The sequence below is a fragment of the Scleropages formosus genome, chromosome 1 (assembly GCF_900964775.1).
Source record: "Scleropages formosus chromosome 1, fSclFor1.1, whole genome shotgun sequence".
Classification (NCBI taxonomy): Eukaryota; Metazoa; Chordata; class Actinopteri; order Osteoglossiformes; family Osteoglossidae; genus Scleropages; species Scleropages formosus.
Genome location: NC_041806.1, coordinates 7,234,801 through 7,250,296, shown reverse-complemented (window position 1 = coordinate 7,250,296; position 15,496 = coordinate 7,234,801). Strand labels below are relative to the sequence as shown.

The 15,496-nt window shown below is 42.2% G+C and overlaps 1 protein-coding gene across 1 annotated transcript in view; it reads left to right on the top strand.

Moving 5' to 3' along the window:
* The window catches only part of LOC108930446 (acid-sensing ion channel 1-like), a 28,294-nt gene that overhangs the window by 6,446 nt on the left and 6,352 nt on the right, over positions 1-15,496 (top strand). Inside the window, exon 2 of the mRNA XM_018745685.1 lies at positions 4,130-4,325. Coding sequence (XP_018601201.1) covers positions 4,130-4,325 — 196 coding nt within the window. The remainder of the gene's footprint in view (positions 1-4,129; positions 4,326-15,496) is intronic.

Below are 15,496 nucleotides of genomic sequence, written 5' to 3'. Positions count from 1 at the left end.
CAGGTTACCTGTTTATACAGTTGGGTTTTTACAGAAGCAGGTCAGGACATTTCTTTAGGGTAAAACAGGAGTACCTTCCTGGCATTTGAACACCACCTTTTGGGCTTTTGGCTCTGCATCCACCTCCTAGCTGTGACTCATGCTGTGTAGTGTAATAACATCAGTTGTACCCTCCAGTTATATGGAAAGCATCTCATTAAAGGCTTTATTTTTTAATTCTCAGCATTTTTCTTCTTAATTTAGTCACTGCCAATTTTGATTTGTCTCCAGGTGTCTCTTGTACCCACGGGAAAGTGTTAAAGACAGCGGCAGTGCACTGTACTAATGCACACCCATGCCCGTCATTGACCTTTGGGAATGAAGAAGGAAATGCATCTTCTTTGTGTTGCTGTTTCCAATGTTTGGAAGGATTTTAGGACCTCTCAACAAGTCATTGCTCCTCCCAATCCCCCAACTATAGACACACTGGTGACATTCAAGATACACAGGAAAAGATGTTATACCTCATGCGATGCGTATTTTCCAATGGCCGACACAAGGACCCAGTCCAACCACCAACCTGAACAACACCCAGCATAGCCAACATACATCTTCATGCCCTGAAACCAAAACGCTTAACTGACCTAACCCACCCACCAAACCGAAATTAATCCCACCAACAAAAACCAAACCAGCAAACCAGATCTAACCCACCGAGAAATAACCAAACCAAGCCTAACCCACCAATACAAAACACCATACCACACCCACCAACAAAACACCTAAAGCAAGCCTAACCCAACAAACCAGCCATCCAGCCAACCCACTACCAATAACCAACCACCAAACCACACCCAACAAAGCCAAACCTACAGACCGAGTCACAACCACTGACAGAAACCAACCAAGCCTACTCCCACCAACACAAAAACTAACCATCAAACCAAACAGACCAAGTCTAACACATCAACTCAGAACCATCAACCCATACCACCAGCAAGACCAAGCCTAACAACCAACCATCGAACCACAGCCACCGAAACCAAACCAACAAACCAAGTCTACCCACCAACGTAAAAAAAGCTATAAAACCAAACCATTGTGAAGAAGTGTGTATTTGTGTGTTGTGCATTAACATAAGTTCACGTCCTTTTGTCTCTCCCTGTAAACAAGTGTTGAAATGAAGGCTGGGGAGAGAAACTCAGATGCCAAACAAAAACTTGGCAGACCGCCTTCTGCCTTGCCAATCAAAAGCTTTGGTGGCGCCAACAGGGACACAGCTGTATGTGGACGGATGTGTTAAAACGGCCGATATACAGCAGCGCGAGTAAGGTTGCCTTCTCGAGGAGCTGCTTTCTTCTAGAAGGTGCAACAGAGCAGTTAACAAACAGGCTGAGTGCCCAGTGTGTGGCAATCAGGGAAAGTGCCTGCAGCTGTTCCTTATTCAGAGCAGTCTGGGTGCCGAGGTCAGTCCTTAGCCGGATGTGGTGCAAAGGAACTGTTCCCGCATCATCTCCTAAAGGAGGCCAACATCGATACGCCACACCTTTCCGTCTTCGTTCAGGGTTACCGAGTGTTTATTGGCTTGTAAATCCTTACCTTAAAATGCAAGCTTCTGCAGCAGTTGGGCAGGAGTCAATGTTGTAGTGGCTTAGGGAGCGATAAACGGGCTGGAGAAGGAGCAGTTCTGCGCTAACTACATGCTGGCTCGCTGCTGCAGTTCTTTAGGTCTGCTCTGCTCTGCTCCGCTTATACCCTCCTTCCATTCTCCCAAATTAATCATGCAAGAAAAAAAAACAGGCTGTGTCAGTGAATCCATTTTTTTTTCTGATAACAAGAGCTTTCCAGTTCTCCCTGTTAATTAATGCCACTGTTGAATAGACTAAACTGTCACGGTGGTGAAGCGAGTAGCAGCGCTGTCTCACAGCGCCTGGGTGGTGCAAGAGAACAAGGGTTTGATTCCCGCTCAGTCTGTGTGGATTTCCTCCAGGTGCTCTGGTTTCCTCCCACAGTCCAAAGACATAGTGTTCAGGTTCACCCATAGCGTGCAAGTGACAGAGAGCGTGTGTTCCACTGATGTATGGATGAGTGACCCAGTGTAAGTAGTGTATCTAGCAGTGTAAATCACCTTGGTGAATAAGGTGTGTGGGCTGATAACACGACATAGAGTTCATTGAAAGTCGCTTTGGTGAAAAACGTCTCCTAAATAAGTAAATGTAAACCAAGCAATACAGAATAGTATCCTAGAGAGGGGGAGAGCACATACACCTTAATGAGTTAACTTTATTAATATAATTATCTATCTGTTCATTATTATCTGCTTGGGTGAAGCGATCTTCTACAAAGACTACAGACCAATCAAGCAAACAGCCTGGAAGGATTGTTTTAAATTATTTAACTGCAGTTCTACTGAGAATTTGACCTTATTTGAGTTGCTGCTCTTACACTGCCCATTAAACCTGCCGAACATGATGACTTGTCTGTCTACTCCAATATGTGAAATTCGAAGAAAAAAGTTTTTTTTTTTTTTCTTTTGCATAAAATTATATATTTGCCTTAAGCTTGCTGTTATTTTTTCAAACATTACAATATTCCCTCTTTGATTCCAGAGCAAAGTCAAAGGTTTGGTTAAATGTTATATGAGATGACTCAGATTTCTGTGTTGAAAATATGTCGGCTTGAACAACATACAGATTATGGCGAGCGGGCCAACTACAGTATGAGGAAAAAAATGGTTGCATAATAACTGAGCCCAAGGGGGGCAGGGTGACATCATACGCTAGACATCAAAGTCAAGGGATGAGGGGGAAGTAACTGTTCAATCCAAGCCTTTTTTTTAGTCTTTCTCATTCCAAAATAATTTTCCAGTGTCACAGTAATTAATGAAGGTACCACAGGCCTGTGTTATATGAACCCCACATGACTAAAACCGGATTTTCTTCACCTTAGAGGGATCGCTGAGTGGATCGCACATAATAATTAGCTATACCGATTTAAAAAGTAAATCGGTAAATTATTCACCCTGCAGAATACAGGTGCTGAGCTGGTCTGTCGAAGCAATTACTTTGATGAATACATTGAATACTGGGAAACGGTGTTATGTCCCAGACTCTGTAGCTCTTATAGGGAATAATTTCCAAGCCACTCTCTATAGTGGTAAGTCAAACGTGGAAAGTTTAAAGCTGAGATGCTTCTAAAATCTGGATGTGCTATATTTCCTGGCACATTTTATCTAATTAGATCGGAGTACAAGGTGTAACAAGCATGTGATGAAACCTTCCTTGGCAACCACTGTACATGCAGGTATCGTTTATTTGCCAAGCTTTAAATAGAACACGATTACTTTATTCTCCAGTTTTTATTTTTCCCCCTGCTTATGCCATATATTTGCTTCAAGAATTATAAGCCTGCCAATGTATCAATTGCAAACATAACCCTACTTAGCAGAGGAAATGGCTTTATTAACAAATTCTGTAAGAAATTTCAATTATTCTAGCTATGTAAATGGTTGTAACACATTTCTTCCTTTGCGTGTAATGCTTCAGACTTAAAAGTTAAAAGAATATGTATTATGCCGCACTCTTGTTTTTGCATTACGCTTTGAAATTATTGTTTTCCACCCTCTGTGAAATGCTCAAAACATACTGTCCTCACCGGTAAGGAAAAAAATGTGTGTACGAAACTGAAATGGGATTTAAAAAATATATGGAAGACTATAGGTGTCTGACAGGTCTGCTCCAGGCTCTTGTGCAGTGGCGAACCAATTTAATAACTTAATAACTCTACACCATCTGAAACCCCTCATGGGCAGAGCATCTCAAATGTAAATATTCGGGGGCAGCTTGTACTGTAGTGGTTAGAGCTGCTGCCTTTAAAAAAGGTTGCAGATTTGAATCCCACCTCCAGCTATCGTACCTTGATTGAGGTACTATTCTGTATTGCTCCAGTAAAATTAGCCAGCTCTATAAATGGGTAAATAGTTGTAGGTACCTTAAAATTTTTTTTGAGTTGTAGGTGTCTCAGCATGTTTTTGAGAAAAGCACCAAATAAATGTGTTCTTGCTTTTACTTGGATTCCTGTTTCGTTTGTGCCGTGAGGCTATCGTTGACACCATCAAATGCGGTGACGATTAATTATTTGCTCTGCGCAGGTACGAGATTCGGGACCCGCACCTTGTGGAGGACAACGTTCTGGAGACATTGAAGGTCAAAGCTGACTTCCTCACCTTCAAACCCCGGCCCTTCAACATGAGAGAATTCTACGACCGTACAGGGCACGACATCAAGGACATGCTCATGTCTTGCCGATATCGTGGAGTCGAGTGCAGTGCAGAGGACTTCAAAGTGGTGAGGAACCGGTCGCCCCTGGTCTCTCCCATGGCAGGTGGCGAGTTAACATCTGGTGCTGTGAATTTTATCGAACCAGAGTATTCTTTGAACTGAATATGAATTAATTAATGTGGGTCAGAGGTGTTTCCCCTAGAAAGCGTTAGTAGATTGTGAGCGTTTCCTCCTAATTAGTCATTGGCTGCTTCTGGGTTGAGCTTATTTCGTAAGATACTGCAGCAGTAGAGTAAATGACATTTTGAGCACGATAAACCACAGATTCCGTTTTTATTTGCACCTGCCTCATTACAGTCTTTGCCATTTGCCTGATTTGAGTATCTTAGCCTCTACAGACATTCCTTGCAGCAAACCGGTCCCCTAGCTATGCGGACATGCTCGAAGTTATTTCTAGTCTGTTGTGCTTAACCCACAGTTGACATGTTGTCAAAATTCATATTACAAACCTACGGGGCTTGAGCATGTTTCTATTTTGGAATAATTGTCCGGATTTCCTCTCCTCAAGGCCTCTCTCAGTCTCTGCGCCCCTGGCTCTGGCCTGTCCGTGAGCCATCACTCGTGTTCTTTTTCATTCATCGCCACATCTGCTGTCAGCCTCACTTAATGCTGATTCAGAGCAGCGCCTTGTGTCTGTGCTTGGGGTCAAGGTGTCTATAGCGTCCATCTGTGGCTGACCCGTGGCTGAGATTCTGTGCTGTCTTATGCTCGTGCTATCAGCTGCGCACTGATATATTTACTGAGTCTGTTGGAAGAAGATGACGTTGTTGATATTGGTGGTCAGAATGGACAACATTGTAAATGGGTTTTTAGAGTAAAAAAATAGTCTTCAATCAGTAATTGCGGTTATTTGTATACTTCTTTCACACACACACACACACACACACACACACACACACACACACACACACACACATTGACTGAAACCACTTGTCCCGAATGGGGTCGCGGCGAGCCAGAGCCCAACCCGGCAACACAGGGCGTAAAGCTGGAGGGGGAGGGGACACACCCAGGACGGGACGCCAGTCCGTCGCAAAGCACCCCAAGCAGGACTGAAACCCCAGACCCACCCGAGAGCAGGTACAGGCCAAACCCGCTGCGCCCCCGCACTCATTATTTTGGGTCAAAGTAAGGGGCATGGAATAATCATCAGTATGAACTGTTTCCTAGAAAACAAATTGCCAATCTAAAAGCAAATATGAAATTTGGACTTAACCACACATAACCTCTCTGTTTAACAATGCATAATTTTTGTAATATATTAAATATTGTTGAAAATAAAACATCTTTCAATAGCTTTCCAAATAATCTAATTTATCTATTTGGCTGTAACACTGGATGTACGTGCACATAACCGCTCTATTTAAGAATTTATCAACATTTTTCTAGTATGTTTTAATATTTAGGTCAAGGGTGGTTCCAACACAGACCTCTTCTTAACTCCCATTCTGTCCAAAGAAATAAAAGGATCTGCAGTCCACATGACTGAGTGCAAACAGAGCTGGCAACTTGGATGATCATGGTACTGAGGGAGTATTTTGAGTGGAGAACAACTGCCTGCTTCGCAGTCCTCATTCCTCAGCCGTACTGCATACATTTGCAGATATAAAAATTGTATGAACGTGTGAATTATTTAGAGCATACTTGAAACAGTTAAATGTATGACAAATTAATTGTGAGTTTTACAACAAGAAATTGATGTCGATTAAATATTTATTTGTGCCTTAAACAAACGTTAAGCAAGTTATTACATTGGGTCTCGAGATACACGTGCGTCTGTTTATATTATGTTAACGGTAGTCCTGCCTCCCTCAATCTCCCATACCTCAACGTGCCCCCGATTTCCTTAAGTCTAAGAGGACAAGGGGATTTACACCATGTTTACCCCTTGACAAAACATTGTGTGTTACTCACATTGTTAAACCTGTGGCCAAAACAGGTGCTTTGTGAGCAGATACGGTTGCCATGGTACCTTCTTTTTCGAAGACGAACATTGTTTTGATGGATTCTTATTAGTCCGGGAAAGCATTGAACTATGTGCATAGGACAAATACTGATACCTTTAACTTCAAAGTCTGGTAAAACCGAAGTAGCGGAAGGGTGTCTAAATAAACTCACAACCTCCCGGCGCAATCTCACTGAGGGAAGTGACTGCAGCCAACCTTAGTGGTTCAGGCTTGCCGAGTAGAGGTCATAAAAACCTTTTCTGAGCAATAAATGGAGATGGGTGGGAATGTTGACCTATGACTCATTCATGCAAGAAGTTTACTACCTCACATGGTTTCTTCTATTGCTGGAAAAGCTGGTTAGATATGTGCTTTGAGCATTCTGCTCCAACACCTCTACCAGTAGAGTTATTAGGTACTGTGTTCTTATATCATGTTAAGCTCTGCGGTAACAGTAGCAGGCTCATTTTGGTTGACCGCTCGTTCTGGTGATGTAAAAAGGAAAACCACTGAGCGAGCACAACTAAAGTATTCTTACGTTTAGTGTTCATCTAGTTAACACAGTGCTGCTTTAAAGCATGTGAACCCTATAGGCATGGTCATTATTCTTGTATATAATATTGAAATAAACAGAAAAAAATCAAAATGTTAAGCTTCTAAAGTGAATGAATGATTGTGATTTACACACGTGATTTTATTTACCTACTTGGTTCAGTTATTTTTACACCTGCACTGTTTCTGTATTTCTACTACACACGATTTCCTCTAAACCAACATATGGAATTGGTCATTACACACCTATTATGTCAATGAGGTAGAATGCTCTCATTAAATTACCATTTCATGGTAAAACTAAGGGACACGAGGGCTTCGCATACTTTCAAGCAGCAATGTGTCTGCTGGGACTCAGTGCTGCATGTACATTATTCATTAGCAAGTGTTTTAAAATAAGGAGTTGGTTAGAGGCAAAAAATCTATACAGCTGGACTGTTAGTCTAGTAACTGAAAAAAGTGAGTGGCAGCTGGGTTTTAAAACGAATCAGGTTGTCTTGTTGAGCGTCTTATTGTGTTCATAAAGTTGCGCTGTCTTTTAAGGCTTCCAGAGTCTTTCAGCACCTATACACACACACACACACACACCTACACTGTCTTCACACATCAACTCCTTTGGGTCTTGCGCACTTGGAGATTAGTTTCCGATGTGTCATTGATTTAAAGTCAGCGCGCTGTACTAACCCCCCAGTCCTTCCGCTCTCGGAGGGTGACTGTCCTCATTATCTTTACTTGTCAAGTTCCCTGTCTTTTCTCCTGCTCCTCATCCTCCTTTCCCTCTGTGTCCCTCATCCCCGGCGACGGCTCCTCTGCCGGCAGTCGGTAGTGAGGTGAAGCAGCCAGCCAGCCAGCCAGCCTTTGACTGCTGAGTTTACAGCTTGCACGATGCAGAAGAGCTGACAGGGTTGCTGGGGATGGTACGCTCTTTACATGTCTCCAGAAAGCACCCAATCTGGTAAACATGCTGACCTACAACTTCTTGGCCGATACGTGAATCTGACAGTGTCTGAGTCTGTTGAGGTGATCCACATGTTTTATGAAACACAAGAAATGTAACGGAATTTAGTGCATGCGGGAAAGATCCCTCCCCTCGAAACACACACACACACACACTCACGCGGTGTTGGCTTTGTTAGAGCACCGACTAGCTGCTGTGTGACTGGTTTGCCATTGTTATTTGTGCTACATTGTTATCCATGGGAGGACTGCTGCCACACGGTGTGTTTCTGTGTTTCGGGACGTGCAGTACTTGTCTGTTATTAGGAGCAGTCGTTGCACCCCAATGAATAATTCTTCCCTGGATGGTCCTTGGATCTGTGCCTGCTGAAACTGGAAGCAGGAACATCGGAATGGTTATATGTACGTGTAATGTGCTGCTGGCACTGGAGCTGTGTGGAACTGGGAGGGCGATGTTTTGGATCACATCCAACTTAAACGCATACCGCAGCTGTGTGTGTAGATGGGTCTGAGACTCTGGATGGAAGGGGCTAATAAATCAAGTGAAACGCAGCAACCGCGCACGGAGGCGTGAACGACAATCACGTAGAAATGTTTGATTAATTTTCCTTAATTTCTGCACCTGGCTGCAGTACAATGCCTCTCAGATCAAATATGGACTAACGGGGACGACCGTACATCTTTGGTGTCATCTGTGAGCACCTGCTTCTCGGGCTTCTCTTTCACGTTGCTGCTCGCACCCACACACTCTCCTTGTCTGCAACGCATGTCCTGCTGGGTCCTGTGCCCCCCGTCCCCCAGCTGAGGCTCCCTATCCGTGCTCCAGCAGTTCATACAGCTCCTGGTGCCTTCCAGACAGATCAACCTTGCTTCTCTGCTACGCTCGATTTGCCTGGAGGCGGAGGAAAAGGCCCTTTTCATAAATACGCTCCTGCAAGTGTTGCTGAGAAAAGCCCTGCTGGCTACACGGCGCATGGTTTATTTAGTTCAGCAGGGTGGTGCTGGGCTATGTTTAGCGTGTGCCTGATGTGGTCTGCCGGCACTGGTCGTGACACAGCCTGTCTGGGGAGATTTGGAGGGAGGCAGTGGACGCTGCAGCGGTGTGAACAGGAGCATCACCTTTTTCTGCCTGGCACAATGAAGCTGGCAACACATAAGGTGGAGGGGGGCGATTGTTGCGATGGGTAGATAGCTTTAAACACGTAGGCGGGAATTCATTTGTGGATTTCTTCTTCTTCAAGGTCTTAAGCATTTTTCCCTTCACTTAATTAACCTTACATTTAAACGCAAAACCGATCCATCTGGATGATTAGAAAAGAAGGAAACTATGCCAACTCCATCGGGAGATAAGGCTACACTGAGACGCAGAGTAGCAGGAGGGTATCGGCGCTCGCTCACGTCCTCTGGTCTCAACATTAAAAAGGAGGCCCTACCGGTCATGGCATGTCAGGCTGTCCTGGACTGTCAACACGCGGGGAAGGAGAAAGGCTCTTATTTCCTGAAGCACTTGTGTGTTCCAAAGCAACACATGGCCCTGAATACATGTTTTGATGTATATGTATATCCAAGTGTGAAAAAAACCAAAAAAGACCATATTTGGAATAGGAAGATGATTTTTTGCCAGTTTATTGCTAAGCCTTGTGTACAGTCACAGCAGCAGAGCTCAGCACCATGGACAGCAGGCTCATGTTTATGTGTTTTGGGCAGATGGGCCCTCGCAGAGAGAGAGAGAGATCGGTTGCCCCAGCATAAGCATTTCAGCAGCAACTGCCCAGCTACCCGTCTTTAGTGGTGGCAGGAAAGTCAATTTACTTAGTCTCGACCTCCTCGTAGGGCGTCAATGATGTTGGGCTGGGAGACCATGCACGTACCGCTCTGTGACTTTACCCGAGGGCACCGGACTCCACGTACCCTTGGTTAATACCACCGGTACCTGCTGAAAATGTACAGAATTTATAAGCCAAGTTCCACAGTTTTTTAGATCAAGCTGTGTGGTTCCTTGTTGGTGACTAAATGTAGGATCACATAAATAAGTACAGCTGGGAGAATAATGTCAGCTTTCTTATGATTTCTTTACTTTCCAAGAAACTCTGTAGACTAAATATGTAGATTTATTCATAAATAAAGAGTTCACTCTGGCAAGCACATTAACTGCCAGAGATGCCAGGAGCTTTTTTTTTTAGTTCTCTAAATTTGACTGGCCCTTTACCCCCTACTTAATGTCCTGATTTTGCCTTCTACAGTCTGTAGTTTTTTTTCCTTCCTATAAGGAAGTATTCTCAACAAGTATCCTCATTAGTTCTGTCATCTTTGTGTCTGAGCTGTATGTCGGTGCTTTAATATTCATGCCATTGTTCCAGTGTGTATGTGCAGGGAATGCAAGGTCATTTACACCTCTTCTCTTGTTTTTGTAGTTATTTTAGGTGCAGTTTAATTACTGTATTCCAGCACACGTACTCCAGCTGTCCTTTCATTCTGGCTCAGCTATGATCACCCACTGTGATCTTGTCTTGATTAAATAATTTCGGATATGAACACTCCAGTATTCCAACCTCCAGCCAGAGTGACCCATGAAATCCTCTTCGCGTGTTGATTCCGAACAGTGGCTTTGTCCTTAGCCTTGACCTTAAGGGCCATCTTCAGTGAAGTTGGCTCCCCCCAACTGAAATGACCTATTTTGGGGGTTTGTCCATGCCTTCGGTGTAAGCAGTTGAGCTTCTGCTTCCTTTTCAGTGTGGAAGCAGAGAAGACCTCAACCTTTGAGGAGCCAGTCACCAACTATACATCGCATTGGGAGTGGTGTCCTGATCTAACTTCCCTCCACATTATTTTACCTTTAGTGGGGCGCTGTCGTCAGTGCATGACTGTAACTTTTCAGACATCCAATGCAGGCTTTTGACCACCTTGCCCCTGCATGTCTGGGTGACAAATTACTTAGATGTTTGGTACGAGAACCCTCTTCCATAGAATTGCTTTGGGACCGTAGGTGATACATGACCATTCCACTCAAGCTTATCACCTGTCTGCTACCTCCACCTCATCTCTGGCCTGAGATGAAGAGCACATGCCCACAAGGAGGCTGTGTCACCTAAGAAACATGGCCACATTTACACAGGATGAGTGGAACCCTGATGTTACATACACCTTCCAGGACACCTCACATGTCCTTCCTAACAATTGCACACAGCTACATTACATTTATTCATTTAGCTGATGCTTCTCTCCAAAGCAACTTGCAGTGTTAAGCTACCTGCAATTATTTACTCATTTATACATCTAGGTAATTTTTTTACTGGAGCAATTTAGGGTAAGTACCTTGTTCAAGGGTGCTACAGCTAGAGGTGGGATTTAAACAGACAACCTTTAGGGCTAAAGAGAGCAGCTCTAATCACTATGCTACCAGCTGCTCCCACCCGGCTACCGTCTCTGAACTTTTACTTAGCCAGGGAGTACATTCATAATCTAAGACCTGATACAGTTTTACGCAGACAATAAATACATAAATATGCCGCTTGCCTTGGCCTGTGACGGTGATATCCATCACCAGGAAGCTGAAAGAATGCACAAACAGCAGTCAGATTAATATACTTAATACACTTCAAGTTGTTTGGTACCTGTGTTTTTGTGTGTGAACGTTAGGGAATGTCGTCAGAAATAAATAGAGTCTGTAAACTGACATGAAATGTTAATAATTCTGTAAGAGCTGAAGGGAATTTCATCACTGATCGCACAACGTAGCTCCCGAGCCAGGGGACCCAGATATTACCTGAAAGATGGGTTTTTGGTCGGTTGAAAGAGACAGAGAAGCTAAGGTGTGGGCGGTTGGAGGTGTTGCTGTGAACAGAGAACAGCAGCGGTGGGTAATTCCAGGGTCAGTAGCCTGGATGAAAAGGTGGCATTTATTCATTAATTTGAGTTGCTTAGAAGATAACCATGGTGATTAAAAAGCAGTTTACAACTGTTTGACAGCTTTCCTATTTAGACAGCAGAGCGCCTATTTGGACAGTGCCAAGTTGTTGCTTTATCTGGGTAAACGTAGTAAAGATGATTCCATGTGATTCACTACACAATAAGAGAAGTGTCACTTAAAGGTGTCTGTAACAGAGTGCCATCATTCTTTAACTCAAAGATTGCTGGTTCAAGTTCCTGGCTGTGATTCTGCTATGCAAGGTACCAACGCTATTATTACTGAAGTCTCATTTTCCAGATTGTTCTGCATTTGAGAAAGGCCCAATCAAGTAATTACACAATCAAGCAAATATTTTTAAATGCCAGATGTCAGTACACAGAAAGCCTTAGTAGATTTGACTTGTTCCAATTGGCACAAATTAATACTTATTATGTGAAACAATTGTACTGATTATTCAGGAGTACGGCTGACTAGATATTGGAGATCTTGAGCAAGATGTTCACTTTAGCAGTTAGAGAATCATTTTTTTCTGCAGGGATTTCAGTGCTTATTAATTTCTGTGTTTACAGATATTACTGACAAAAAATCAATTGGATTTTTCCTTTGGCAGACAGGCCTTGCGGGTCTCAGACAAATAGCAATTTTGGAGCGCCTTTCTGGGTCCCACTCTTCAGGGTGGAGCTGAGGGCCAACTGAAGATGCCAGCTCTCTCTGATGTTTTCTTCATGTTTCTGTTTCGTGCAAAAACACTGCAGCCCTGCAGAGACAGAGCTTTCTGTGGCCACCCTCTTCTGGGGTTCATTGTGGCCTGTCGCAGATCGTTCCTGAACAGACTGAGTTATGCTACGCTAACTGAGCGTAGCTAAGTAGCTATGCTATGCTAACTTTGCGTGGCTAACTAGCTATGCTAAGCTACCTGAGCTATGCTACACCTGCAGCGTGTTGGAAACCTACAGCAAAAGTTTGCTTCCTTTCATTTTCTTCTTTCTTGTGGTGGGAAAGTTCCTCCTTTGTTCCTCAGCTGAAGGACTGTTTTAGTAGCATTTGACCAGGGATTGCATGCGGTCAGGTTTTTGACCACCGTGGACTAGACTGGCCATCCGTTCTGAAATGTGAATTTATGAATTATGCGTCAGCTGTTTTAGAATGCATCTGGACCCTAGTGGTAATGAAAAAGAGCATTGACACAATGTAACAAAAATTTTATTATGCTGATTTGTTTTGCATTTTCCATTCAGTGTTGCTAGATTAAGCATGCTTTGGCATTGGTTTGTAGGCCTACTATATGTTAGCTTTTAGAAAAATATTCAGCATTCTTGAAATTAGCAAATTTTGGCACCGGGTTCAAAGTACTGAATATTCCAGTACCTTTTTAGGAGCTGATGCTTTCTAGAATGTTTTGCGTCCTTCTAGAATCTTTCAATTGCTGTAAAGTTCCAAAGTAAAACTGACACTAGAACAACTCGTGGCATTTTTGTAATTGGAAAAGTTTAACTGATCATAATCAATACAAAAATCAACATAACTTTGGAAAATTTTGTTGGGAGTCCAAAACTAATTATGTAATTTGAACAAGTGGTTAATTAACACTTTTTAGTAATATTCAACGCTTCCGAAATGATGCAAGCTTTCATCAAGTAAAGATCCATGTGTGATTTGGAGAGACAGTGAAGAGTATTGATTGATATAGATCTTATAAGACTTTGTGTAATCGAGGATCAGCAAAAAACTGAGCCTTTGCAAAGCGTAATCTTTCAGTGATTAGCTGCGCAGAAGTTAATGAAACTAAAAAACGGGAATATAGCCTTCTGAGCCTTTAAAGGGCATCCATCTCAGCGATTCTAATCCCACTTCTAAAAGTTCAACAAGGTCTCTGCTGTGGAATGAGTTTATAGCTAGAAATTAATTAATCAGATGTGAAGAAGAGGAATTAGCTTTGTTTAACACTATGAGATGTACATATGGTACCGAGCATCAGAAAACATTCCATTCACACCTCATGTACGTAAGGAAATTAAGTATGCACAGTTTGATTATAAACTAATTCTATCATTATGTTTTAATTGACCATTGGTGACAAAGAGGCTTTTTTTGGAGTTAATGTCTTATTTCTGCGTGGGATCTCAGAAAATGAAATCTCACAATAGAAGCAATGTTTACAGCTTTGACAATGAAACCATTTCCACTTTTTCATTTTTGCATTAGTGACATAGTAAAAAATGCATTACTTATTTTTACAGATCGAACATTAGGTTTTTATCTTCGCTCATCTCATTGGTACATGATATGTGCCTACAGCGTGAGCAGTTCTTGCATATTAACTACAGTTTTGCTGATATTTAACTAAATAAATTAGAATATGCAGATGGTTTGGATTTTTTATGTGGATAATACAATTAAATATATATGTGCCTATAGGAAGAAAGTTCCATCTTCTGAATCAGATCTACTGTACCTTCTGCCAAATTAGCAACATGTCAGTTCAGTTCTCCACAGGAGGCCTTTATCTGCTCACTTGAACTCCCAAGCAAACTAGGATCTGACATTTCCTGGGATTGTCTTGTGTTAATGTTAGATCTAATCATATTCAGTAACGTCTTTGAACAAATACTGAAAAAAATGTGCGTGTCAGCTGTGTTAAGTTGGTGCTGGACGAAATACAAAAATAAAGGAACTGTTTTTATGGTGTTTTGACGTTCATAAGACCATTAACACTAACTCAAGCGGTAGCTTTGATATATATACATACACTTGGAAGAATAAGCACTTTTAAGCAGTTGAGAGAAATATCAGCGTGTGACAACTGATTTTAGTGTTGCTGTATGATGTATCGGACAAAAGCCTTCCCTTAACTTTGCTGCCGCTGAAAGCAAAACCATTGTGACAGAACAACTGATGATTTGCTTTAGTCTGAAATGTCATGCAGTGATGCTGCTGTAATTTTTAAAAAATATTATACATCCCTTACACTGTAAATTGTGATCTAGCGTCTCTTGTTCCATCTGAGTTTTTTGTCGTCTGGAGCACTGATATATAGAACCTGAAAAGGAGAGCAAGAGAAATGTAAAGGTTTAATGGAAAGTTCCACTGGCTGCTTTTCTCTATTACACCAGGTATTCAGCAGAACATGTGAGAAGAACATTTATAACGGTGTGAGGTTTCAGAGCTTCCTTAAACCCAAAGTAATTTAGAAAAGGGCCAGAAAAAGCTATTAAGATGCGAACTAGCTATCGCGTCCTTTTCCCCAACTTTTCGTCGTTTGCAGACCTTTTTGGTCCTTCGGTTCCTTGTTTTTCGTACATTGCTTTACATTTCTTCTCGCTGTAGATGATTTAGCTGTCATTCATTGAAAGTGTACAATTTCGGTCTTCTGAAAATATCACGCACCCAAAAAAGGGGGGATGAGCTGTTTGTAATGCTGCTTTTTTTTTAATAATAAAGGCAATACTTTAAAAGCAAGAGGTGGGTTTGTATTGTAACATTTTGTTTTGGAAGGAAATGTATAGCAAAGTGTTTAGAAGGTTTTATTTTGTGTGTAATTACCTGTACTGCTGATCTTCATGCTATAGTTATTCTTTTGAAGTGTACTACGACTTGGAGTATAATCATGGTCGCAAGCCTGTCCACCCTATATGTGTTTTGTTTTCAGAATAGTTTTAGGCAAATTGTTAATTTCTCATCTTCTATGTTCATTTTGCGTTACTCCAAGACCTGCTAAAATCGGTGCAAGGACATCAACCCTGCCTCCTAGTGGTTGTTCTCAATATTATTGGACAAATATGCATCTGTTGTGGCTAAAAATATATGTAACT